Source organism: Hemibagrus wyckioides, linkage group LG06 (genome assembly GCF_019097595.1).
Source record: "Hemibagrus wyckioides isolate EC202008001 linkage group LG06, SWU_Hwy_1.0, whole genome shotgun sequence".
In the NCBI taxonomy this organism is placed as follows: Eukaryota; Metazoa; Chordata; class Actinopteri; order Siluriformes; family Bagridae; genus Hemibagrus; species Hemibagrus wyckioides.
The window spans coordinates 15,575,406-15,602,117 of NC_080715.1; the positions used below are offsets into that span (position 1 = coordinate 15,575,406).

General features: G+C 37.3%; 1 protein-coding gene across 2 annotated transcripts in view; it reads right to left on the reverse strand.

Moving 5' to 3' along the window:
• The window catches only part of scn1laa (sodium channel, voltage-gated, type I-like, alpha), a 39,122-nt gene extending 14,143 nt beyond the window's left edge, over positions 1-24,979 (reverse strand). The window contains exons 1-17 of one of the 2 annotated variants that reach the window (XM_058392465.1): positions 24,688-24,979; positions 19,710-20,032; positions 18,487-18,607; positions 18,166-18,262; positions 17,902-18,030; positions 16,332-16,426; positions 15,918-16,112; positions 14,964-15,027; positions 14,017-14,158; positions 13,088-13,294; positions 9,749-10,003; positions 8,812-9,174; positions 8,400-8,523; positions 6,224-6,462; positions 4,178-4,351; positions 3,705-4,061; positions 3,097-3,522 (exon numbers count right to left, since the gene is read on the reverse strand). In XM_058392465.1, coding sequence (XP_058248448.1) covers positions 3,097-3,522; positions 3,705-4,061; positions 4,178-4,351; positions 6,224-6,462; positions 8,400-8,523; positions 8,812-9,174; positions 9,749-10,003; positions 13,088-13,294; positions 14,017-14,158; positions 14,964-15,027; positions 15,918-16,112; positions 16,332-16,426; positions 17,902-18,030; positions 18,166-18,262; positions 18,487-18,607; positions 19,710-19,979 — 3,258 coding nt within the window. In that variant the 5' untranslated portion in view covers positions 19,980-20,032; positions 24,688-24,979. The remainder of the gene's footprint in view (positions 1-3,096; positions 3,523-3,704; positions 4,062-4,177; positions 4,352-6,223; positions 6,463-8,399; positions 8,524-8,811; positions 9,175-9,748; positions 10,004-13,087; positions 13,295-14,016; positions 14,159-14,963; positions 15,028-15,917; positions 16,113-16,331; positions 16,427-17,901; positions 18,031-18,165; positions 18,263-18,486; positions 18,608-19,709; positions 20,033-24,687) is intronic. The other variant, XM_058392467.1, reaches the window with a different exon arrangement.
• Between the last annotated feature and the right edge of the window lie 1,733 nt (positions 24,980-26,712).

Genomic DNA, 26,712 nt, shown 5'->3' on the forward strand with positions numbered 1-26,712 from the left:
TTGTTACCAGTTATCAGTGGGGACATAAACGTGAAAATCCAGCTATTTTTGCATATACATCACTTTTTAAGAAAAATAAGGTTCTTAGGGTGAGCAAAAGGCCACCCACCAGTGCCACCCGGAAAACATGTAGCAGCCAGCAGCGTTTTGCTTTTACCAAAGCCAGTCAATGAGGTTCTCTTGGGCATGATGTAAGCAGTCCTCCATCAAATTCTCAAAAGCAAGTGTTTAATCGCCTTGAACCTTTCAACATTTTGTAATGTTAAAAAACTAAAACTTCCAACTTACTTATTTGGCATTATATGTCATGATTCTTCATGAAAAAATTCCACGACAGCAATATGTTTTGCATAATTATTTACAAATTAAAAAATCGCCCAAGTTTTAATCAATGTTGCTGTGAAAATCTGAGTTTTAGATTTGGTACAATCTTTTTTTTTTTTCTTCATTTCATTGTCTGTACTGCTTATCTGATCTATACTCGGGTCACAGGGTCACTGTATCTATCTCAGGCATCAAGGCAGGATACACCGTGGATGGAGTGCCAACCCATCGCAGGGCACGCACACACTCATTCACACACACTACAGGCAATTTAGAGACTCCAATCAGCCTATGTCTTTGGACTGTGAGAGGAAACCGGAACACCCGGTGGAAACCCACCAAGCACGGGGAGAACATGCAAACTCCACACACACAGTGAGCGGGAGCGAGACTCGAACTCAGGAGGTGTGAAGCAAACGTGCTAACCACTAAACCACCACGCCGCCTTTTGGTGCAATCATTTGCCATCAAAAGTCACATAATTAGTTGACTTGAGTCCACCTGATCTCTGTATAAGTGTAGCTTTTCCTGGAAAGTTTATTAGAGCAAATACTTAACAAAGAGCCTCAAGAAGACCAAGGAGCTACACAGCATGGTGGTGGTAGCATGCTGAAATGTACCCTTGGCCTCCAGATCGTTTCTCTGACTACTGCCCTTATTACCTCACATCTGACTCTTTGTTTATGGTCTCTTCTAGGCGAAGTCACGATTGTGCCACTTTCTTTCCATTTTCTAATAATGAATTTAACGGCACTCTATGGTCTCTTTCTTTTTAACCAAACCCTGATTGATACTTTTCCAAAACCATGTCCCAAACTTGTTCTGATAGCTTCTTGATATTCATGTTGTTTGCTTAGAAAACAAATTCTCATGTTTCCAGGTACAGATGTATTCATACTGAGATCACATGATGCACACAGGTGAACCCCATGCAAGAAATTATGTGATTTCTTTTGGCAAGTGTTTGCACCACAACTAACTGAGGCATTTCTCAGCAAAGACTGAGATTTTTCTACCCACTGCAATATTATGGGTTCCACATTACAAAATATGGAAACTTTCAAGGAGAGTGACACAAGCCTGTGCAAGCCATTTTAGTCTCTGCCTATTGAATAACATTGAAAGAAAGCTTATTTATAAAAGGCTCCATCTTTTAGCTGCTCACAGCACTACCAAATTCTGCTTTCATCATTCCAAAATGGAGAATGTGAAATGCCATCAAACATGTCTGGACACTTGTTTATGATGAATTTTGACATTATGAAGCAAAACGCGTTCCTTCGGGTTGATGTAATCAGTAAGGGCATTCTGTGACATTTGCGTGAACAACGGGAAAAGTCAAACCAGTCGAACAGACATCCATCAATGAAATAAGCAATGCTGCTCATTCAAGATGTGATTGTCCCGCAGAAACAACACATATACAGTTAAATAAAAAAAAACACACACACACACAAAATGAATAATGGAAATAGCATATTCTTCCTGCATATATCAGGAAATATGAGAGGACTGAAAAGAAAGACAAATAAATTCGAGTTCAGTCACAAAAACTGCATGGGACTATGTATACCTTCTCATGAGTGGTAAATGCAATCTGTATGGTAGGTGTGGTATGTTCAGTAAATGAGTCTTACAAGTATCCTGTCTGAAATCTTGAGAGCATCTCTGAAAGAGCTGTAATAAAAAACCAGGTTAAGAGTAGTAAGCATGAGTAAAAAAAGATATCAGCATGCTCGTCTGGGTTCTTCTGCAGGAAGAAAGCTTTCGTAGTATTACATATGTGGTGACTTAGGAAACCTATTAACATTGTGCAATTTTGGAATATTCCTCTATATATAGTTTGGACAGCTACCGGCTTTCCTGATCGGGAGTATCCTATTTCCATTTTGCATGTACTTATTTTGCATGTACTTTCAGCCATAAGTACAAACCTAGCGTTTTAAATACTGCTCACCCCCCAAAAGTGTATTTAAAGATTCCATACACAAGCAGCATGAATACATGATTAGAAACCAAACTAATTAGTATAATGTCCATTGTGCTGTTACACACAGCTTTCCTACAACTTATTCAAAGCCTGACATTTACATACAACATTAATTTGATCATTTTTAAATCTTCAGGCAGACAGAGTGCATTTTGTCTTGAAGTCAAGATTGAAAAGTAAACAAGGAAGTTGCACATTACTGATGTATTTATCTGGTTTCCAGTGTTAAAGTACACTATAGGCAAAAAAAAGGGTCAGAATTCAATTTTTATCCATTTTCCGAAGTGTAGCCACAGCAATATCCGATGATTTTTCCCAAGCTGCTACACAAATACCGAAGAACTTAATAACCTAAGGCCATTAACGTATTGGCCTTTTTACCAAAAAGGTTATGCTTGATTTTGCATCTTAACACATAGACTGTAAACATCCACCCAGAGTTGCAGAAAACCACCAAACACAAGTCTCTAAAAATAGTACATAGCGTATACGTATGTTTTCAAGAGGAAGCTCAAAGCAAGAAGCATCAAGCTTGCCCTTAAATGGCACCTAATTTAATCTGGAGACAGAGTTTCTGATCCTGAAATGTCAAACCTCTATGGTTTTCTTCTCAGTGTAAGACAGAGGGAGCATATGTGTATGGTTATATGGCTTTATACAAAACCAAACTGTATGGACTCTAGAGATCATTTATATAAACGCTATTTATTGCACACACTATTTATTATACGCATGTCTAAATTACCTTAACATATAGTGACTAATAAAGTCAGCCACCTTACCTCTTTATCTTCATCCATGTCAGAGGAGTAACTGCTTAAATCGTCCATGTTGTTGCACTCGGGGTCAGAGTCAGCAGTGGCTATGGGTACAGAGATGGACAAGGTGGGATCGAAGATGAAATTCTCAGAGCCAGTGTCTATACCTGATGCCTCTTTCTCACACCGTGGGTCTTTAATCAGCTCCACAGTGTTATGAGTTGACATATCAGCCAGCTTCTTGCCATCTTCCTCCTTTACTTTATTCTCTTTCCTTCTAAAGCAATTGCTTTGAAAGAAGCTGTGTATGCGAGCTTTAGCGAATGCAACACCCTTATGGATGCGGGCCACAGCAATCTGCAAGTTGTTCATTTCACTATCATCGCATGGGGCTGCCAGGTTATCTGCACTAAAAGAGCTAAGAAGCAAGGCCAGGAAGAGGTTCAAAACCTAAAAGAGTTAAGAGAAGATGTCACTACATGTATGTAATACAGAGATTATAATACTATTAGGGATCAATTTTTAAGGTGTACTAGTAAATAAACAATTAATGTCGCTGTATTATAGAATAGCTTTTGCTTCTAGACATATAAAATTAGCTGAAAGTAAAAGTAAAGCAAATATATGCCTACCACAAGGTTTCCAATCACCATGACCAGGAGGAAGACAGTTAGGCACTTGCCCTGGCCATCTACCTTCATACAGTCCCACATGGTCTCGATCCACTCACCACACAACACACGGAACACTATCAGAAAGGAGTGGAAGAAATCGCTCATGTGCCAGCGAGGGAGCCTGCAGTCTGTGGTAGCGTTACAATAATGGTTTGTGTAACTCTTCTCAAACAACTGCATGCCTACTACGGCAAAGATGAAGACGATGATGGCCAGGACGAGCGTCAGGTTGCCGAGGGCACCAACTGAATTGTGAATGATTTTGATCAGCATATTTAAAGTGGGCCAAGACTTGGCAAGCTTAAAGACTCTAAGCTAGAATGAAAAAATAACAGGTTACAAACTTTCCAACAATCATTTCAAGTAAAATTGATAATGGGTTCAATGAATGTTTCTATTCAATATAAATAAGTCAAGGTAGCTTTTCTTACCAAACGAAATGACCTAAGAACAGACATTCCAGATACATTTTCCAACCCAAGCTCTAAAATACTCAGGGTTACAATCACACTATCAAATATATTCCAGCTTTCTTGGAAGTATTTATAAGGATCCAGTGCTATAATCTTGAAGATCATCTCAGCTGTAAAGATCCCTGTGAAAATCTGGACATAAAGGGGTAGAGTTAATGTGCAATTAATTCCAATTCCCAGTCACTACAAAATTCACTACAGTAGGATTAGCTACATCATCAGCATACACGACAAGCATAACTTCTGAGTTCAAATACATAAGCTTTTCAGATAAAAAGGAAGAAGCCAATTTTGCCAGAGGCACGTTTAACAGGAATGAACTTGCTAGCTAGCTACCCATAATGCTATAAAGTGAGTGTGACTTCTTCAGGGTCTATTTATAGTTTCTATGATATATTTAATATATTTGGCTAAATTGTGCGATTATACTGAGGTTAGGCAAAGCTGTGATTACAGTCATGAAAAAAAAGACCCTCGTTCAACTTTGTGTTGCTATTTATCAGGGTCTAAATACCAATTATGTGGTCCTCACCAATTTCCGTAAAACAAAAGATCCTCCAAAAAACACAACAGATTTTAATATGTGGTCAATTTAACCCAAAATGTAAACTTATTAAAAATCAGTATGCCCTTCTTACAATCATTGAAGGGTAATTAGCAGCCAGGTGTTGATAAAGAAATGCAAAAGATCATTATTAAGTGTGACTACTCTGACTACGTTATTACATGTGACTACAATTTGGATTTCTGGAGCTGTGTGTGGTGAGGTGTGTGTATTCATGTCAAGAAGAAAGCAGATCAGCTATAACCTCAGAAAAGCAATTGTTGTTGCTCATCAATCTGGAAAAGGTTATGAGGCCATTCAAATTCAACATTCTACACTGAAAGAACTATATATAAATGGAGAGCTTTCAAGACAGTTGCCAGTCTTTCCAGGAGTGTGTGTTCCGGCAAATTCATTGCAAGGTCAGATCATTTAATGTTCAGAGATATAAAGAAAAACCCAAGACCTACTTAACGTGACCTATAGGCCTGTGTAAAAACATTAAATATTTATGTTCATATCCGCCCACAAACAGAAAAAGACGGAATGAGTAAAGAAAAAACAAGAAAGGCTTTTATGGAAAGCTGGCTAGGAAAAGGTCCCTTCTTAACAAAAAGAATATGGCAGTACAAATTAGAGTTGCAAAACTGTATCGGGTCCAGAAAAGTTTTGGAACAATGTCCTTAAGACTAATGAGACCAAGGTGGAGATGACTGGTCATCATGCAGACTGCCTCTTACAACTTATCACCACAGACACTTATACCAAAAGGCAAGTACAGTGATAGAATGGTGATGATCTGGACTTGTTTTGCAGCCCCAATGAGATGAACTTTACTTTATAATAGAATATTCTTGAGATAGACTCGAGGCCATCTGTCCAGACCTCAGCCCCATTGAGATGCTGTGGTGGGATCTTAAGAGAGCTTTGCATAAACAAATAGCCTTAAACACCAATAAACTCAAGCAATATTTTTTAAAGAGAGGGCCAGAATTTCTTCTGAATCAGTTGGAGAGACTTCTGAAGTAAATGTTTACTTCAAGATGTTTTTAAAAGTGGTTCTACATGTTACTAACTTATTGGGTACACATTACCAGGATTCTGAATATTGGTTTACTTTATTAGGAAAAAATGACTATATAATGAATTTTATTGTATTTCAAAGACCAATATGTTGTACTTTAAGTTGTTACCTAATGCTATTTGTTTTTATGGAATTTGGGGACAATCACACACTTGTTATTCAGACCCTTTTAAATAAAAACTGAACTGAAGGAGGGTGTATATACTTTATCCTATGACTGTAGCTAGGGCACTTACAGCATGATATTTTGTATAACCGCACTTGTTAGACAGACTGGTTAAACGAATGAGTTCCAACATAGAAAACCTAAAAGAACTCAAAGAACCCTTAAAAATGAACATTACAAAGTAGAAAGTGACTTAAAAATATTTCTTACATAGTTGCCCACTTTAAGGACTGCCCCGAAATCTTCGCCCTTGTTGTGATGCTCCATGGCCATGAATATGGTATTGATTACAATGCAGATGGTGATGAACAGATCCACAAATGGGTCCATAACAAACATGAGAACTAATTTCTTTATTTTTACCCACAGTGGAAAGCAATCCCAGATTAGAAATGCTTTCGCAAACTTATACCAACATGGATGGCACTTCCGCCTGGAATCCTCCAGCTCTGCAACAGTAAAAAAAGATGAAAGTAAAATGCAAAAAAATTGAATAATGTTTATGACATACACCGATCAGGCATAACATTATGATCAGTGACAGGTGAAGTGAATAAGACTGATGATCTCCACATCATGGCACCTGTTAGTGGGTGGGATATATTAAGCAGCAAGTGAACATTTTGTCCTCAAAGTTGATGTGTTAGAAGCAAGAGAAATGGGCATGCATAAGGATTTGAGCGAGTTTGACAAGGACCAAATTGTTATGGCTAGACAACTGGATCAGAGCATCTCCAAATATCCATATATATATATATATATATATATATACATTATATATATATATTAAATTTACACAAAGGTGCATGGACAAAGGTGCATACTTAGATTTTTTTCCCAATGTTTATGCCACATGAATTTTTGTTTGTCATCCAAACCATCAAAGGAAACTACATGTACCCTTTATTATTATTTTTTTATAATTATTTAGCGATAGTAAGTAATGCTGAGTAATTCTCCCAATCTCCCCAAAATTTGATTGAATAAACAAGTTCCTGATGCAAGAAAAATGATCAAATCGATACACAGTGAGCACTACAGCAGTGTCTAAGGAAACATTTTAATGGGAATATAGCTCCAAACGTCTGGCCAGATTTCTGCACCCTCTTTCTTGAGCACTGTAGACTGTAGTGGTGTGGGGCTGGTGCCATTTTAAACCTACAGAAGAGCCCTCCTTAAATGTTATAACGTGGTTGTGTAACTGTGTATCACAAGTGTATGTGATCAGGAGCTGTGAATTCCACAAAGCACATTGTTACATGTTTGCATCTTGCTGCATCATCTCAAGATGCATTGCTATACTGGTAGTGTTTAGTTAATGCAGACTTTAGAGCTTTCTCGTATTGATAGTCTTTTGAACTTGTTTATCTTTGCAATATACTCACAGTATACACAAACCAAAACCTGCTGAGCTTTCTATGAAACAGTATTATTGTAAGGAAAAACAAAAGGATAAATACAATTTTTATTCAAAATAATTTAACATTTTAGGGTATTACTCAATAGTTCAGGATAGTGTGTATGTTGTCTTGTGTTGTAAAATCAACCCTGGTACTGGCAAAAACCCCTATATTTTCCAGAATGCACTACAGCCTACAAACATGGCTGCCTGGAACTACACTTTCCATAACCTATATACGTTGTAATGTTCACAATCACCAGCTTTCTAATCATGCACATCCATCATCAATCACAGCTAGCACTAAATATTGGACACACCCACAAAGGAATGCTCAAAATTTCCATGTTTGACGTTAACAAATCTTTCTGACCCATGTTGTTAATCTGTTTCTTTTTTTGAAACACTTTACTGTTTATGTGTTGGAATCCCATTTTCGATTTGTTTGCCAGTATCTTTTAACAAAAAGCTAAACTGCATGTGTATCAACTTTAGCATCAACTGTGAGGCAGAGTATGAGGACAATTATTATTTCCAGAAATTAATGTATTTCTAAGTCAGATACTTATGAGATGACACAATTGCCTTATGGGATATATGATCTTGCATTGAAAGAAGTTGTGTTCTTTCATGTGTGTGATATATAAGTTATGATTTTTTATTTATGAAGTCTTTAGTAGTTTCAAATTCATAGATTTACTGTCCTCAATCTGATGCAATTTCCATGTTTTCCAGTACATTCTTGTACTCTGCCTTTTCTCACAGTAAGTAGACTGGAGGCTTTAGTAGTAGCAGTAACAAATGCCATTGCTTGGCACATAAAACAGTAAGTTTTTAGCGCTTACATTTCTGCTGAATAGTCTGTTTTTGGTTTCTTTGGTTTTTTTTACCTGAATTACTTATTTTTTCTTATGAACATTTGGAAATGATGAATTTCCCATTTCAAAAAAAACAAACAGCTGATGGTTCAAGCTGGAATGTCCTTACCTTCCATTGTGTTGGTGATAATACTAGCTACACTCAGAGCCCTCTCTCTGGCTATATGCTCAGTCAAAAACCCCGGCGAGAGTTGTTCGGCTTCATATCTCTTCCTGTACTCCTCTTTTTTCCTCTGAGGAAGATGTCATAAAGTGAAGGTGGTATAAAGTGTTATTAGACAATTTGAACATAGTATAATAACCAGACAACAGCATACATAGAAGGTGTAGAAAATATGCAACAAGGTATGATATAAAATCCTTCTGCAGTTGGCATTTAAGCCTAGGAGTCATATTCTGTCTCTTCTGCTATACAACAGGTTATGTTGGTAATATAGCTACCCATGATATGTTTACTGTAGTGCATATTGCTTCAACTGAGTGCATAGTTGAAGTGTCATAGGACATGCAATTTGTCTTACACTGTCATCTGTCATGGCTTTATCTGTGGCCACCTCAGGGAACTGCAGAACATCTGGAGAACTAGGCAGTGAGTTCCCAGTCACATATGACACTGTGCCATTACAATCCACAGAACTGCGCACTTTTCCATTTGGGGACAGGAAAACACGTGGGGTCAAGCTTGTCCTGCTGCCAGTACTGTAAAGACGCTCAGAGCAATGTGGCAGAAACAACGAGCCACGGCGGCTGCCGGTGTCTTCAAACGCACTGTGCTCATCATCCGCAAATCCATTCTCCGATCCCAGGCGGCCACGAAATGTAAAGATGCTAGTCCTACTGTTGCGGCGTGGAGAGAAGACTGAGCCCTGAATACTCACAAGTGACTGCAGAAAAAAACAGGCCTGAGGCTCACTTCACATGTAACCATCACACAAGGTGGCCATGAATTGACAGTTTAGAAGGTCAAGAGGCGAACAAAATGGACATGCTGAACATAAAATATGGCAAACGTTGATGATGATGATGATGATGATGATGATGGTGATGATTATAATAAAGAGCAAACAAAGAACAGAAATAAAATCAAAACTGATGCTGCAGATATTCTGCTGGATTTCTTTATTGGTGGCCAAAAACAACTAAAAAAATAGCTAGGGGAAAATCAAAAAGACAACAAGAAGGAAAGTAAACTACTGAGTGAAAAACTGAAATGAAGCTGAAATTAGTATGTAGTATAAGGATGGCAAATTTTGATGTTGGATTAAGGCAATTACATGACATGATGCTTAGAGACATGATCACGACCATGAAATTATTACTTGTAATCTCATAAAACTGTAACAAATCTCCAATAGAAAACAATATAATACTCTGATTAGGATCAGATAAATGCTTGCAACGCATCAATAGAGCATGCAATAGGGATCAGCACTACAGCAGCTGAGAACCATTCCTGACCTGATGAGGAGATTGATATGGTCTATCATATGACAGTATGTTTCCATCCACAGAATATCGGATGCTGGTCCTTCTAATGATGCTCTCTGGGTCAGAATTTTGGACTTTTTCATTGTCCCCTTTCTCCTCCCCTTCATTCTGCTTCCTCTTCTTTCTCCGGTTGCATCGTTCTTTGGCACTTTTGGAACTGAGTTTGGAGCCCAGAGAGGAACTGTCTCCACTAAGGTTGCCACTCTCAAATACTGCAACTGCCGCCTAGTAGAAATGTACAAAATAGCCCAAGACAGAAAATTCCCATGGGTTTTCAGTTGGAAATTTTCACGCTGTTATGATGGAAAAATTACACTGGGTATTCAAATTGAATACCATGGTAAATTGGCATTGGTCTTAATAGTAGATTATTGGTATCTAACCATTCGTTTTAATTTTTGCGGGCTATTGAGGGCTATTACTACAATCATTTGCTCATTTGCACTCATTGCATTTACTCATTGCATTTACCTCCCACTGTATACTGTTTATATACTGTTATATATGCAAGTTATTTATATATTTTTGTATATTGTTTATATATGCAAATTATTTATTGTTATATACTTATTATATATGCTAATTATTTGCACTGCGAAATGCACTTCTGGTTAGATGCTAACTGTATTTCGTTGCCTTGTACCCACATGTGCAGTGACAATAAAGTTGAATCTAATCTAATCTAATCTAATCTAATCTAATCTAATCTAATCTAATCTAATCTAATCTAATCTAATCTAATCTATTGAGGGCTATTGGAATACACTCTTTCTTTTGGTATAAAGTTTTTAGTTTTGGATTTTGTGGGATTTGAATCAGTAGCTAACAATTATACCCTTTGTTATTTAGTTATACAAAATAATATACATATGTACTGTATACCTACCTAAATTTTCATCAAGATTTTAAACATATTATTTTGTTATAGGAAGTTCCAATAAATATCCTATTTGTTTTAATAATTCTGTGCTTTAGGTATAATTTATTACACAACCACAACTCAGTGACCAGATATGAACTATAAGCAACCATAAGGCCAAGTATAAATCTTAAAAAGTTGGAGAGATCCACAGCTCCGCTGCTGGAGATGCTGTTCACAAGACAATCATAGCCCCGGCTTTTTGAAAGAGTGGTGAGAAAGAAAAAAAAGCTACATGGAGTCACATGCTGGAGACAATATTTGGGAAGAAGGTTTGCTCTGATGAGATGAACGTCTAATATTTTGGCCTAGGCAAAACCCAAACCCAACTCTGCTCATCGTCCTGAGAACGCCATCACTGCATTGAAGCAAGGAGGTGGGAACGTCACTCTGTCCTGTTTTATCATCCGGGAATGGTAATTGGTCAGATTTGAGGGCAAGAGCTAAATACACTCTTCCTGTCCGTAGAAGACTTGAGATGGGACAGAGATTCACCAACAGGACAATGATACTAAGCATACAGTCAAAGCTTTGAGTGGTTCAGAACCAGAAACCTGAATGTTTTGGAAAGGCCAAGTCAAAAGACAGACCTCAATCTGAGTGAGAATCTGTAGCTGTGCTTGAAATTTACCTCAATACAGTATGACACAGAAACATTTTGACAAAAGGAATGGAGAGAAATTTCAGGGTCCAGATGTGCGAAGCTGATATCCCAAGAAGACACATCCCAAGAAGACTTGCAGCTGTCACTGCAGTTGTAGGTGGTTCCACCGAGTAGGGTGAATAGGCAACAACTTATATGCTTCTGAGTTTATATAACTGTTTCGCAATCAAATATTTTGCATTTGGAATGTAAGATACACTATATTGCCAAAAGTATTCGCTCACCTGCCTTGACTCGCATATGAACTTAAGTGACATCCCATTCCTAATCCATAGGGTTCAATATGACGTCGGTCCACCCTTTGCAGCTATAACAGCTTCAACTCTTCTGGGAAGGCTGTCCACAAGGTTTAGGAGTGTGTTTATGGGAATTTTTGACCATTCTTCCAGAAGCGCATTTGTGAGGTCACACACTGATGTTCGACGAGAAGGCCTGGCTCTCAGTCTCCGCTCTAATTCATCCCAAAGGTGTTCTATCGGGTTGAGGTCAGGACTCTGTGCAGGCCAGTCAAGTTCATCCACACCAGACTCTGTCATCCATGTCTTTATGGACCTTGCTTTGTGCACTGGTGCACAGTCATGTTGGAAGAGGAAGGGGCCAGCTCCAAACTGTTCCCACAAAGTTGGGAGCATGGAATTGTCCACAATGTCTTGGTATGCTGAAGCATTCAGAGTTCCTTTCACTGGAACTAAGGGGCCAAGCCCAGCTCCTGAAAAACAACCCCACACCATAATCCCCCCCCTCCACCAAACTTTACACTTGGCACAATGCAGTCAGACAAGTACCGTTCTCCTGGCAACCGCCAAACCCAGACTCGTCCATCAGATTGCCAGATGGAGAAGCGCGATTCGTCACTCCAGAGAACGCGTCTCCACTGCTCTAGAGTCCAGTGGTGGCGTGCTTTACACCACTGCATCCGACTTCCACATGAAGTTTGGAGGTGTGTAGCGATTGACTCTGCAGAAAGTTGGCGACCTCTTCGCACTATGTGCCTCAGCAGCTCCGTCAGTTTACGCGACGAGTTGCTGTCGTTCCCAAACACTTCCACGTTCTTATAATACAGCTGACAGTTGACTGTGGAATATTTAGGAGCGAGGAAATTTCACGACTGGATTTGTTGCACAGGTGGCATCCTATCACAGTTCCACGCTGGAATTCACTGAGCTCCTGAGAGCGACCCATTCTTTCACAAATGTTTGTAAAAACAGTCTGCATGCCTAGGTGCTTGATTTTATACACCTGTGGCCATGGAAGTGATTGGAACACCTGATTCTGATTATTTGGATGGGTGAGCGAATACTTTTGGCAATATAGTGTATATTGTGTAAATTACAACTAAGTCCATTGTAGTTACAGGCAACAGCACAGACGTGAAACAATTCAACATAAATATCTATTTAAAAAATATTTGTCAGTCACTGTAGGTCTTAGGATTTTTAAGGCAAAAAAGAAGGACTGGATAAAACACAAGGATATAAAATTAAAATTTGAAAATGATTTAAAATTCAGCAATGGCTAGACTGGCTAGACGTTTTCAGTCATGCATCATGAGCTAAAACTTAGAAGCTAAAAAGCTGAAGCATCTGAAATATGGAGTGTACAAGAAATATACACACTATAGGCATTTACAACCATTAAATGCCTATAGAGTCTATACTTCTTGTACACACCTTTCTAGTCCCTACACTGTAAGTCTGATATAATTACATTTCATGCTGTGTAATACCTGGGCCTCTGCTTGTTGCCTTCTGAGCTGCTCCATCATAGCCTGAAACTTTTCCTCTTTTTGGAGAGCCTCTTCCAGGGTGGCTTGGTTCTGTTCATCATAGGCCATGGCCACCACAGCCAGGATCAGATTCACCAGGTAGAACGATCCCAGGAAAATCACCAACACAAAGAAGATCATATACGTCTTCCCTGAAGCTCGAAGAGTCTGAAAATGTTGCCCAGTTTTAGGCATTATTAAACAGCTACAGAAAAATCAAGGTGCTCTTGAGTTGTTCTTTGCAACTCTTTTTATACATATAAATGGTAAATTCTAAGTGGCTTCATTCAAGAAAGTAGAGTAATAGATGCTTCATTAAGTCTATATATATATATATATATATATATATATATATATATATATATATATATATATTTGAATATGTATATTTGAATATGTATATTAGAATATATATCTCATCCATAATAATTAATAATTAATAGGTGCTTCAGAACATTTATACAAGGCATTTTTACTTTTTTACTATAATTTAATTAATCTGGATGAGTATTGAAGAATGTTTTAGTTCCATATTATTATTATTATTATTATTATTATTTAAATTTCAAACCTTAATATCATTGCTTTTAAAGTGTCGTATATTCATCACACATACCAAAAAAAACACAGTTGTTTAAGGTCAAATGTTATATCAGGTGAATAAAGACAAGAACAGGTGCAGAGGACCTCTGTGTAAAGAATCCAATTAACTAATAAACCTCTTACAATAACTCACACGCAGGTCTCCTAATACAACACAAACAGGCACATAAACATAGTGCCAGTGATGACTAACAATAATAGATTTCAGAATAAACTGGCTTATACTACAATGGTTTAAAGGATCAGCCACTGAGTGGATGAGAAACTCATATTATACATATGCATACCTGCTGGTAGAGATTTTCCCAGAAGTCTTGAGTCATCAGTCTGAAGAGTGAGAGGAAAGCCCAACCAAAGCTATCATAGCTGGTGAAGCCATAATTTGGGTTTCGGCCTGCTTTGTGACAGATATAGCCATCTGGACATTGCCTGGAGAAGAATAATAAATATTTACTTATTTTATATATAATTAAACACTCATTTAGAAGTCTTTTATTTTTCAAAATTAAAGACATTATCAAATATAACAATAAATATATAATATAACCATTTTTACCATACTAAGCTGAATGTCAACACTTTTATTTTTTATGTAGAGCATTTTAACAGTGTAACAAAACAGTTTTTACAGATATAAAACTTAAGATATAAAATGTAATCAATTTTTCTTCATTTATATCCATAGTATATTTGAAGAAAATGTATGTATCTGTGTGCTTGGTTCGCTGTTGATTTTTGTTTTCATGCTGTTATTTATTTATTTTCTAGTCATTGATATGTTACCTGATTGTGTTCACCTGAGCCTTGATAACAATCTGTGATAACAATTCTTATACCCACTGTGTTACTAGTCTTCACAGATTTAATTCTGAGCCATGCTTAATGATAATTATCCCATGTTAAACATTTGTTTGTTTTCACTGCTGCTGTTGATTACGGTTATGATTCATGGATTACTCCGTATAACCATCCGTAATTTCCTAATTTCATTTTTCACTTGCCTCACCTAGTATACTATAGTATCACCTGATATCAGTTGTTGGTATTGGGCAATTTTGATGAGTATATGAGCACAATATTAGGCCTATACCTGGTACCAGTATGAGAAATTGATACAATAATAATAATAATAATAATTATTATTATTATTATTATTATTATTATTATTATCAGTATTATTATTATATGATAACAATAATATTATTAAACAATAATCATCATCAAGTTTACTTACCCTGCATCACTGTTGTTTCCACAGAGCAGAGGATCTTTCATTCCTTCAATTGTATAATAATTATCTACAGAAAAACAAGAAAGATAGTGTTCAGTCCCTGCCTACATGAAACAAGACGTGATATCTTTATATTATGAATATTTTATTAATTGGTGTGATTATTAATTAACTTCTACACAGATAGAATTTAAGCAAATATAGTTAAAAGAACTTATTTAAAAGTTGAATAAATGTGGACAAATAGTACAGTCAGTGGCATTTTGGTCATGGTATCAGTCGCAGTCAAACCATATCTTACTATTAGCATCAGTCTGCCATGAAAATTTACTGTGTTCTAATAGAGTACTTTAGAATAAGCATCACATTTCCTCCTGTTAAGTAACCATGATTGTCTTCCTTTCTCATGTTCTTCCCCTACTGCGTCTTCTATATCTGAATGCTGACAGAATCCCTTCACCATACGTATTCTTATTTACCACTATGTTTGATCTTCCATTGCGCAAACAGTTACACACTCCCCTGTGCCACGTCTGTCAGTAGTTGTTGCTCCTGGATAGCCATGAACTCTCACCTTCTGAGTCTAATCTATGCCTCATGGGATCTGAGGACTACGCCTGCTAATGCATGCTAATGGCTGAGAGGTGGTGAGAGCAACACGTGGATACTGAAGGATACTAAAACAGATACTGAAAATCTTTCAGCACAGGGGGTACATTTTAAACAAGAAGAAATGTCCATGATTCATGGCTCCTGATCCCAGTAATGGACAATAGTCCTGCTGTGTCTTTATTGTCTCTTCCCTTATCACAAATTGATTGGATTGTATATCCCACCATTCTTGTACATGGATTAATTAATAATACTATTGGGTTTTATTTAACTATCAGTCCAACATTATACTGCTGACCAGACCTGTTTGAATAATTTACATTTCACCATGGCAACAACACTCACTTGGATCGTTGTAGTACTGGGTGAGGTTGAAATCAGTGTCGTTTGTTGGAATCTTTATGCATTTGTTCCTCAGGTTGCCCATAAAAAGCTGCATGGCAATCAGTGCAAATACACTCAAACAAAAGACGGTCAGAATCATCACATCTGAAAGTTTCTTTACTGACTGGAACAGAGCTCCTACAATGGTCTTCAGGCCTGTGAGCAACAGAAAAATAAGATTCAAATAAAAATAAAGTAAAATAAGGGCCATCATCTAATCAAAAACCAATCAAACTAATCAGTATTATCCCTTATTACAATTAATAAATGGAATTAAATGTTTTTTTATATAAATCAAATAGGTTGCATTATACAAGAGAATACAATAAAGAATGAATTTTTACATTTAATGTAAAATTATAAGCATGCCCTTACCTGGGATAACTGATATTGTTTTCAGGGCCCGAACAACTCTGAAACATCTCAGAGCAGATACATTACCCAAACCTTTTGCAAATTCTGTCACATACCTGATATAAGGCAGTAAGAGGTCAGAGGGTCAGAGATTTTACAAGATCTTATTAGCTAAACAGACAGCAGACATTATCTATGTTTAACAATGGTACAGATGACACAAATGAACAGTTTATGCTGGATGAATCTTGAATATGAATGTACAGATTTTGAAGACTGTCCATAGCTTGGTTGCAAAAAGATATTAGATCCACTCTGGACAGATAAGTGTCTACTTAATGATAGGATTAATCAATAAGATCATGTCTGGCACAGCTTTAAGGTAATTAAAACACATCCATCAAATCAAGCATGCTTTTATAGACTGGCTCAAAGCTGTTGACTGCAGAAAGGGAATTATTCCAAATCGATGAGATTGACTTCTCAAATATCACTCCGATGCTTGTCCAAAGCAAGCACTGAGAAAGAAGTAGATATGATTCATTATTCTGACTTTTGAGATTGCATATATGCAATGTTGGTGAAGGTAGTTTGCAACACTTGTCAATCAACCTTGGCTCAAAGTAGCTCAGCGCCAAACTACCATTTTTATACTGGTACCTAGCTATACTACATATGTGTGAATGAAACGGAGGGAAGTGGAACAGTAAGATTAAAGGGTAAAGAGGTGAAGAATGTACAGGAGTTTAAGTACTTGGGGTCCAACAGTCCAGTGTAATGTAGAGTGTGGGAAAGAGATAAAGAAGAGAGTGCAGGCAGGTTGGAATGGGTGGAGAAAAGTGTCGGGAGTTCTGTGTGATAGAAAAATATCAGCGAGAATCAAGGGGAAGGTATACAGGACAGTGGTGAGACCAGCCATGCTGTATGGTTTAGAGACAGTATCACTGAGACAGAGACAGGAGTCAGAGCTGGAGGTAGCAGAGCTGAACATGTTGAGGTTCTCTTTGGGAGTGACAAGGTTGGACAGGATTAGGAACGAGTACATCAGAGGGACAGCTCATGTTGGACGTTTGGGGGACAAAGTTAGGGAGGCCAGATTAAGATGGTTTAGACATGTTCAGAGGAGGGAGAGTGAGTATATTGGTAGGAGAATATTGGACATGGAGCTGCCAGGAAGGAGGCAAAGAGGAAGGCCAAAGAGGAGGTATATGGATGTAATAAATGAGGATATGAAGCTAGTGGGTGTAAGTGTTGAGGATGCAGAAGATAGGGATAGGTGGAGAGAGATGATTCGCTGTGGCGACCCCTGAAGGGAAAAGCTGAAAGAAGAAGAAGAAGACCTAGCTATACTACATATAAGGAATAACCCTTCTGGAGCAGGAAACTTGAGTATCATGGCAATACTGCATACAAACCCCACAGTAAACGCTACAAACTATATGCCACTCTAATAAACTATGTAGTTAAGCTAGTAGTGTCCTTACTTGGAACAAACTTCTCACCTAAGAAAATGCACAAAAGAACTAGAGTTAAATGAGCTTATCAAGACACAGTGTATATGTTAGACATGTGTGCATTGTCCTGTACTTACGCCATCACGATCACAGTGAAGTCCAGCCAGTTGAATGGGTCTCTGAGGAAGGTAAATTTGCCTATACAGAAGCCCATGGCTAAGATTTTTATTAATGAATCAAATGTATATATCGCAGTAAATGTGTACCTGTAAAAACAATGCCAATAGCAATCACAAACAAAAGACCAAGGGATGTGTTATGAATTATCTGAGGTATGATGAGTTCATCTGCGGTATTAATTTCATACTCTATATTCAGTACTAATAGTCAGAGGGACTTACTCTATATTCTTGAACAAGGTCCGACGATCCGGACGTTCCACGAAAGTCATAAACACACAGTTTGCAAGGATGGTGCACATGATTATTATGTTGAACAATGTGACAGTTGCAGTCAAGAAAAACATGGTTTAAAAATATCTGAATTTGTAAAACCTACAGGCAGAATAACAAACTAATATTTTTATTTCCTAGTTTTCAGGTTATTAATGTTACTTATGCTTAAAACTCATTTTCAGTCACAACTGTTATTACCACACCATAGGACAATTGTAGGAAAGAGATAAAACTGAAAGAAATATATTACCAGCATATGGAAAGGATATGAATGTACCAAAATCTTAATTGCTATTCTTCTTATTGGGTTGAATGGACTGAGCATGTAAAAGGCAGAAGTGGCATTAAATCGGAAGATTGACTTCCTTCTGTTCAATACTATAAAGGTCTGAAAGAAAGACAAGACAGAAACAAAGCTATTGCTTGTATGCAATCACACATTATTCAAAATGGTAGGTCAGTCCTGGTGGATGCTGTTGTCTCTTGTGCATTCAGTACTGACCTACATAAAAACCCAATAAACAGATTACCAGGTATAAATATATTTTATTTAATATCGTACTTTTTTTTTTTTTTACGTTTAATCAATGTTTCAGCTTAACAAATGCTTTTACACCAACATTTGCTCTTGACAACATTTAGATCTACAAATACGGTTCAAAACAATATTGTAAAAAAGGAATGAGTAAAACTATAAAGACTGAACACTCTGTGAATGTTATCTAAGTGATCCTGGGGTTCCACAGAGGTCTGTGAAGCACTTTGAAAAACAGGGCACAGCAATATTTATTTACAATTTTACAAATTTGTTACATTTATAATAATTCTAAGCGTAACTGGCTTGACACTTAAATTGAATAGGTTTAATATGAAGCTCATTAATTCAACAATCTAAATCAGATTGATGTCAATTTACTGCACGTAACTAGAAAAACATGCAGTTAATATTTTACAGAAACACTGTCAGAGAGAGTGAAGTTGTGGATCTACATTTTTAAAACTGTGTACTTGTTTAGATGTTGTGGGTAAAAAAATGATTATGCTTCGAATAATTGCCTAATGTGTCTGATATATTAACATTTGGATTATACTCCAATTGTTATATATACCAACACTGTGTATATGATAATAATGTTTATGTTTATGGATTTTAATGTTTGTTTGTTTGAGAACCTCTGATCTACCTCAAAAGGCTAACATCTAGCTTGGTTTAATAAAAATAAATAAATCAATCAATTTAAAAAAATTAAATTAAAAAAGCTGTAATTTTATCATTACTAATCATGTTAATCATCTAAACGCCATTCATTATGCAAATAAACCAGCACTGAAACCTTTTATAAATCACTGCATGAATGACCATTCACACATTAACAGTGTAATAGCAGAAGCCTACCACCCACGTCAGCACTCAAATTCTACTAAAAGCCCATTAGGCAGCGCACACCCAAATGCATTTCCAGACTGAGTGAAAACAAATCAAAACTTACTTTCTGATTGCAATAAAATGGGTCCAGATCTTCCAGCGGTGTGGACACCATTCCATTGGGAATGTCCCCATATATATATGGCAGTTTCTGCCCTGCCCCCAGGTCACTGTTAGGTTGTGGCTGATCCTCATCATTAATATTTCCTCCTTGCTCTTCTTTTTTAGGCTTTTTACTCTTCTCTTCTGCAATTCGCTTTTCAATGGCCTTGAGCGACTCCCGGGTGAACGGGCGGAAGCTTTGTGGTCCCGGCGGTGCAAGAATCTGTTCCATCTTTGCATCCTGTACCTCCTGAGTGATCTGCTAGTCCACTATATGAGAAGCAGCTACAGCCATAAAAATACAGACAGTCAATGATAGACAGAAACACAAGTGCAAATTTATTCAGTGGCTCACCTACTTCTATTAAAATAAGTACTTATTTACTTCGTATTTTGCTATTTGTCTTTTAAGTTCTATTGTTTTTATTTTACTATATGTAATAGTAGCTCTTTAACTTCAAGATTTTGTAGACAGCAAGGTGCTATATAATGTTTACTTTTTTAATTAATTCAACAATTATCTTTAGTAACCACTATCCTACAGTGGATCCTGGGAAAACTGGGCGTGAGAAAGGGTCAAGTTCCAGCACATTGTAGGGCATCACACACACACTCATACTCATTCACACCTAGTGGCAATGTAAATATGACAATCCCACTACTGGTATGTTTTTGTTAAGTAAGGAGAAACCCACATGGACACAGGGAGAAAATGCAAACTCTATACAATTTGTAACACAAGGTCAGGATCAAACCCAGGAACCCTGAAACTGTGCTGCGCTACTCTGCCACTCAGAACCATGGTCAGTGAATTGAAATGAAGAGGGTATCAGTTAGACACCTTTCTGAAACACCGTCTGGAGATAATGCACCAACGAGTGAAGTACAAAATAGAGAGAAAGCATGCTGAAAATGAAGAACGTCTTATTCAGTGATTTTTTAAAAATTTCACATGGTTAGCTACAATATATTTGCTGCCTTTAGGAGTCCCTGTGTCCTTCCTGTGGAGTGTCAACAGGTGTATAGTCCTGGACCCAGAGAAATAAGAGACACTGAAAAGAAACATAGACTGGACAAATAACCGAATTATGACACAGTGTCACCATTTCTTCGTAACTCATTAGGTTGTTGTAATGGAGGCAGCACTGGGAAAAGGAACAATTCTCATGTTAGAACAATAGCCCTTGTTAATCGTAATGATTTAACAAAAACAAAATAATACTTCAACTACCATATTTCCAGAGCATGATATGATTGCTCAAATACTAATCAAATAACACTGAGACAGATGAATTGTACATGAAAATAAAAAGGCAAGGTTCTTTACAGAATATTTTGAATGTAGCTCAAATGTACTGTAGTTTTCACAGTGACTCTAAACTGGAGCTGTGGATAAAAAGCTGTGGATAATCATACAGATAATGGTACAAAGTAATTAAAAGTCCTTGTATTTTTTACATTAGCTCAAACTTTTAAAGCTCAGTGTCGGTTTCTATATAGGTGTCACAGTGGCACAGTGGGTTGTGTTGGCACATCACTTCTTCAGCTCAGGCTACTGTCTGTGTAGAGTTTTGTATATTCATCCCAAGACTGTGTGGGTTTCCTCAGGTTTCTTTGGTTTCCACCTACCTCATAAAAACATGCCAGTAGGGGGATTGATTTTGCTAAATGGTTATGCCCCTTGGTCTGAAAGAATGTGTGTGTGTGTGTGTGCGGGCACACTGCCCAATTCAGTGCTCTAGAGTGGAATTCAGTGGACTAGAGTGTATTCTGCATGCTTCCTGCCCACTTTTCCTAGAACAGGCTCTAGAACCCTGATCAAGATGAATGATGAATGATTGGTTTTATTTTCATTACAAAAATGTATGTCTGTACAAATAAATATGATGACTATGTATTATTTATTAGGATTACTAACGACTGAAGATTAATTTACTTATTCATCTTCAGTAGCTGCTTAATCCTGAAGAGGGACATGGTGGATATTAAAGCAGATCCTGGTTCTCTATAAATACTGGTCTATCTATCATGCACACACACATTCACTCACTCACTCACTCACCCCTTGGGGCAATCTAGCCTTTGGGAAGAAATCAGAGAATCCAGAGGAAACCCATGCAAACTAGAGAACATGTGAAATTCTGCACAGAAACCCAGAATCTATTGTAATGCTTACTGATACACATTTAGTGTCCTATCTTAGAAAGAAACAAAATCCCATTGAGAAAAAAAGGTTTCAGACTGTCTTAGGACAAAAAAGCATTTAAAAAGTCCAACACTACACCAGTATGTATTATAGCATATTAGTGACAGTCTGTTGTACTGATCTCAGTTTATCCCTCATCTTCCCTTATGTAAGTCTCTGAAATATCATGGCTACACCCCACTACGGATAATCAATATGTTATTATACCAACAACCCACAATCTCTTCAGATTTCCCTTTTTTCATGTTTCCACCCCATTATACAAGTACAACTATAAGGAACTATAAGATTTGCCACCATGCAAAGGTGGAACACATACAGCATTGCACTAAGGGCATTAAAAAAAGCCTGCTGCGTGACTGGAGTGTCCATTGTGTTGTATCAATGATGTGTACCCCATGGAACGTAATTGGTAATGGGAGATAGTGATATTTCATTGTACTTACAATGAAATGTATATATCATTGTCAATCTACACACACACACATATACACACAAATGGAAACAAAAAACAGACAGAAATAATAGACATGGTGCATGCAAGATTACGAGTGATGTTGTCCGTGGTCCTGAATTCTCAACCACAATAGGTTTCTCAGCATAAATCAAATGTAAAATACATATTGTGAAACAAGAAGCCTTGCGTAAGTGTGGAGACATTTCCTGGAGTGAAACTGAAAACCACTAATAGAGCACTTGGCAGCAAATCCCTGAAACACTCACTGCATTCGATAATGGGTCCAACCGCGTACACACTCATATGTGATCTAACATAAAACAACTAACTCCTCCTGAAAGATGCGGTGGTCAGAAAAGAATAGAATAGAATGAGGTACAGGTAAACAGAATCTCAGGTTAGAAATGAACACTTGTTCACTTGTCAAATTCCTCGATTGTGCTTACACATTAAAAATACTTTTATGCACCTTAAGAAGACATGTTATATTAATTGTATGTCTATGTAGATGTACGTCTCTGCAAAAAAACAATTCCTGAACCAAAACCTTATTCAACCTATACTGTACCCTCACAATATACACATGCACAATAAACTCTTTTGTTCTTTTTATGTATCTTTCACACGGAAACATAGGTATGTTGCATGATAAAATGGATTTAAGCTGGCTGAATAGGCAATAATAGACTATACTATACTATAATCTTTTAAGATTAAGTTAAGCTTTAAAGGTAGACTGTAAGAACATTTCTAGATTTAGAATTAGATTTACATTTCTACAGTTTAGTGAACATGTTTCTAAGAGTGTGTAAAAACTGCAAGACATGGAGCGGCGGTTCAGATATATTATTATTGCCATATAACAAATATTCACGCTACAGTCCAACAACATAATTAATAATTTATAAAAATGTTGCCACTGTATTTTGGTAATTTTACTTAACCTGTGTGGCTGTCTGAAAAGTGAAGCCTGATTTCAAAGCTCACACCGGGAAAAAAAAACATCCAGGATGCAGCATGGGCATGCAAATTGACAATGCAAAAGCAAGTTCAATGCTATAAGCGTTAACACTGGGTCAGCCAGGGTCACTGCACATATATTACCTAAAGTGTAGATTACTACTGAGCCTGCTGTTGACTTTTGGATATATTATGGAAATATTATTTTATCCAATCCCAATTTCACACAAAACTATGAGCATCAAACACTCCCATATCTTTAACCATTCTTAACTTTTAATACATATATTTCATATAGTTAGAGATGTCTTATCTCTGAACATCCGTGGGTTTCGCCATTAAACATTTCACGCAAAGACCTGTTACACACATGCCAAAAAACAACATGTATGCTCAAACGCTTGAGAGTCTGGAACATGCCAAACCCGCCCTGTTCAGCACTTGATTTTGTTTTGTTGCCAGATTGATTGTATACTATCTAATTAATCTGTTTATAATCCTATTGGGAAGGGAAATTGTCCCTCGGGTGGTAGACACAATCTAGTTTCGCTATAATTTTGTTGACAGATATAATTTATAATTAGGTAAATATAATTTCATTTGGGCTGCATTATGGTGAATTAGGTGGGCTTTAGTCAGTCCATCCAATCTGGCAACCCATCTACTGTCTAAGCTCTCTCTGGCTCTTTCTGCACAACAAATGCTGTTAATAGAGAATAAAATAATCAATAACTGGGAAATTGTATAACCTGTAGGGCTTTCGGTTAGGCTTAGCCAGTGGCATAGTGTCTGATTTATTGTCCAAATTGTATATAGAGTATATATATTAATTAAATTAGATAGATAGATAGATAGATAGATAGATAGATAGATAGATAGATAGATAGATAGATAGATAGATAGATAGATAGATAGATGACGACTAAACAAACAGCCTAATCTCTCTATAGTCTCTATATACTTTTATTCTGACAGCAAATATAATACTTTTAAATTAACTTTGAAATATTTACAATGGAATGTTCTGTACGTATGCAATCAACAGGATCTGGTCTGAATCAACTTCGCACAAAGAGACAGCAAATAAAGAAAGAAAGAGACTAAAACATTTTTATTCGCTTTAACTATGCCAAGCCAGCTGTTAGACGCCTCACTCAAACGCTATAACATCTGGAGCTGCCCATCTTCTGCACCATCTAATCAGCAAAGTGGTCCAGCCTTAAAAGTATGTTCGTGAACTGTAACTGTGATATAATTGCATATATTATGTACGATTTCATTTTAGAAAACACCCAGTCAGACTTTTTTGACACTCACCATCATCACTGTTGAACCAGGCTCAGAGGGAAAACGCCTTGAAAGTCGTATTTTGCATTCAAAATCCAAGGCAAATCGACGCAGCCGGGGGGGAAAAACGAGCAATAAATACACAGAACTCGCACTATATTTCAAAGAAAAGAAAAAAATGGAGAAGAAGTGAAATCTGCGTGTTCTCGAGCAAAATAAAGAAATCACAGTGGACCCGAGCGAGCTGAATTCATAACTACACTGAGACGCGCCTGAGAGGAGAGCCAAACAGCACTTCCGGTTCTTCATTAGAGAGACTCAGCGCTGACGCCACTGTCTACCGGCCACGTCCAAAAAGCGCACACTGTCAAGTCTGGGAAATGTGACACGCCACCTCTGGTTGCCATTAGTTAACCTCTGTCCAGTCGTGCTATTTTGGCATGGTAATGTGTAGTTTTAGACATTAGGTTACGCACCTGTGTGTCCGTGGAGAGGCTGAGCGCGAGGAGACTGGAAGTTTTGCAGTGATAAACTACTGTATCATGTAGTGGCATTAAAAGTGCATCTGTCTCTCTCATAATTGGAAATATCTTCCAATATCCTGATTTGCTCTACAGCACAAGACTTGGAAACAGATCTTCGACATGATTTGTTTTGAACTGTGTCTGTGAACTAACTGTTGAAATGACTCTCTCGGTTAACGCTTTGTATGTTGTTTATATGGTGAGCGGTGGACAGTATTCACTTGCGCAAAGCTCCTAAAAGCAGACTTGTCTTCATCAGACACTTCATCCAAACACTAAACTCATACCTCATTATAATAAACCTTATTATTTGTGAAGTGTTACAACGACATCTTGTGGCCTACAATAGACATCTTACTCCAGACTTTACTAATCATAAAAGATTATGTAATGAAAATACACCGACCAGGTATAACATTATGATCACCTGCCTAATATTGTGTTGGTCCTCCTTTTGCTGCCAAAACAGCCCTGACCCGTCATGCACTGTGTATTCTGACACCCTTCTATCAGAACCAGCATTAACTTCTTCAGCAATTTGAGCAACAGTAGCTCGTCTGTTGGATCGGACCACAGGGGACAGCCTTCACTCCCCACATGCATCAATGAGCCTTTAGCACCCATGACCCTCTGTTCCTTCGTTGGACCACTTTTGATAGATACTGACCACTGCAGACCGGGAACACCCCACAAGAGCTGCAGTTTTGGAGATGCTCTGATCCAGTTGTCTAGCCATCACAATTTGGCCCTTCATCAAACTCGCTCAAATCCTTACTCTTGTCCATTTTTCCTGCTTCTAACACATCAACTTTGAGGACAAAATGTTCACTTGCTGCCTAATATATCCCACCCACTAACAGGTGCCATGATGAGGAGATAATCAGTCTTATTCACTTCACCTGGCAGTGCTCATAATGTTATGCCTGATCAGTGTATAATAACAAGCTCTTCGAATGAGGCAGGGGAAAGATGTAATTTATACAGATTTATTTAAAACAAGAGACAAGTAGGCCTACACAACATAAATTTCAATTGACCAGCTTAAATTACTGAATGGTTAATCAAGCTTAGTGATAAAAAATATATATTGATTGGTTGATTATTTGATAATTTATGAATTCATTCATTCATTGATTTATTCACATGGCATCATGAACATACATCCACACCTAGGAGCAATTAAGAGTTGCCAGTCTACCTGCAGCCAGAGTTTTTGGAAGGCTGGAGGAAACCAGAAAACCTGGAAGAAGTCCACAAAGACATGGAGATAATATATAAAGTTCCATACAAAATAATCTCACAGACCTAGCAGTTAGATTGAATAGTTTATTTCCATTAGTTACTAATAAACTTATAACTAATGTTTACACACTAAAGCAGTGACTAATAAATTAACAAGTAATAAAGTAATGCTTACACATGAAACTAGTGACTAATAAACAAATGACTAATAAACTAATTTGTCACACATTTTCCCACAAAGCAGATTATGAGACATGTTTACTTTTTCGATTTTAAGGAATTTTATAAA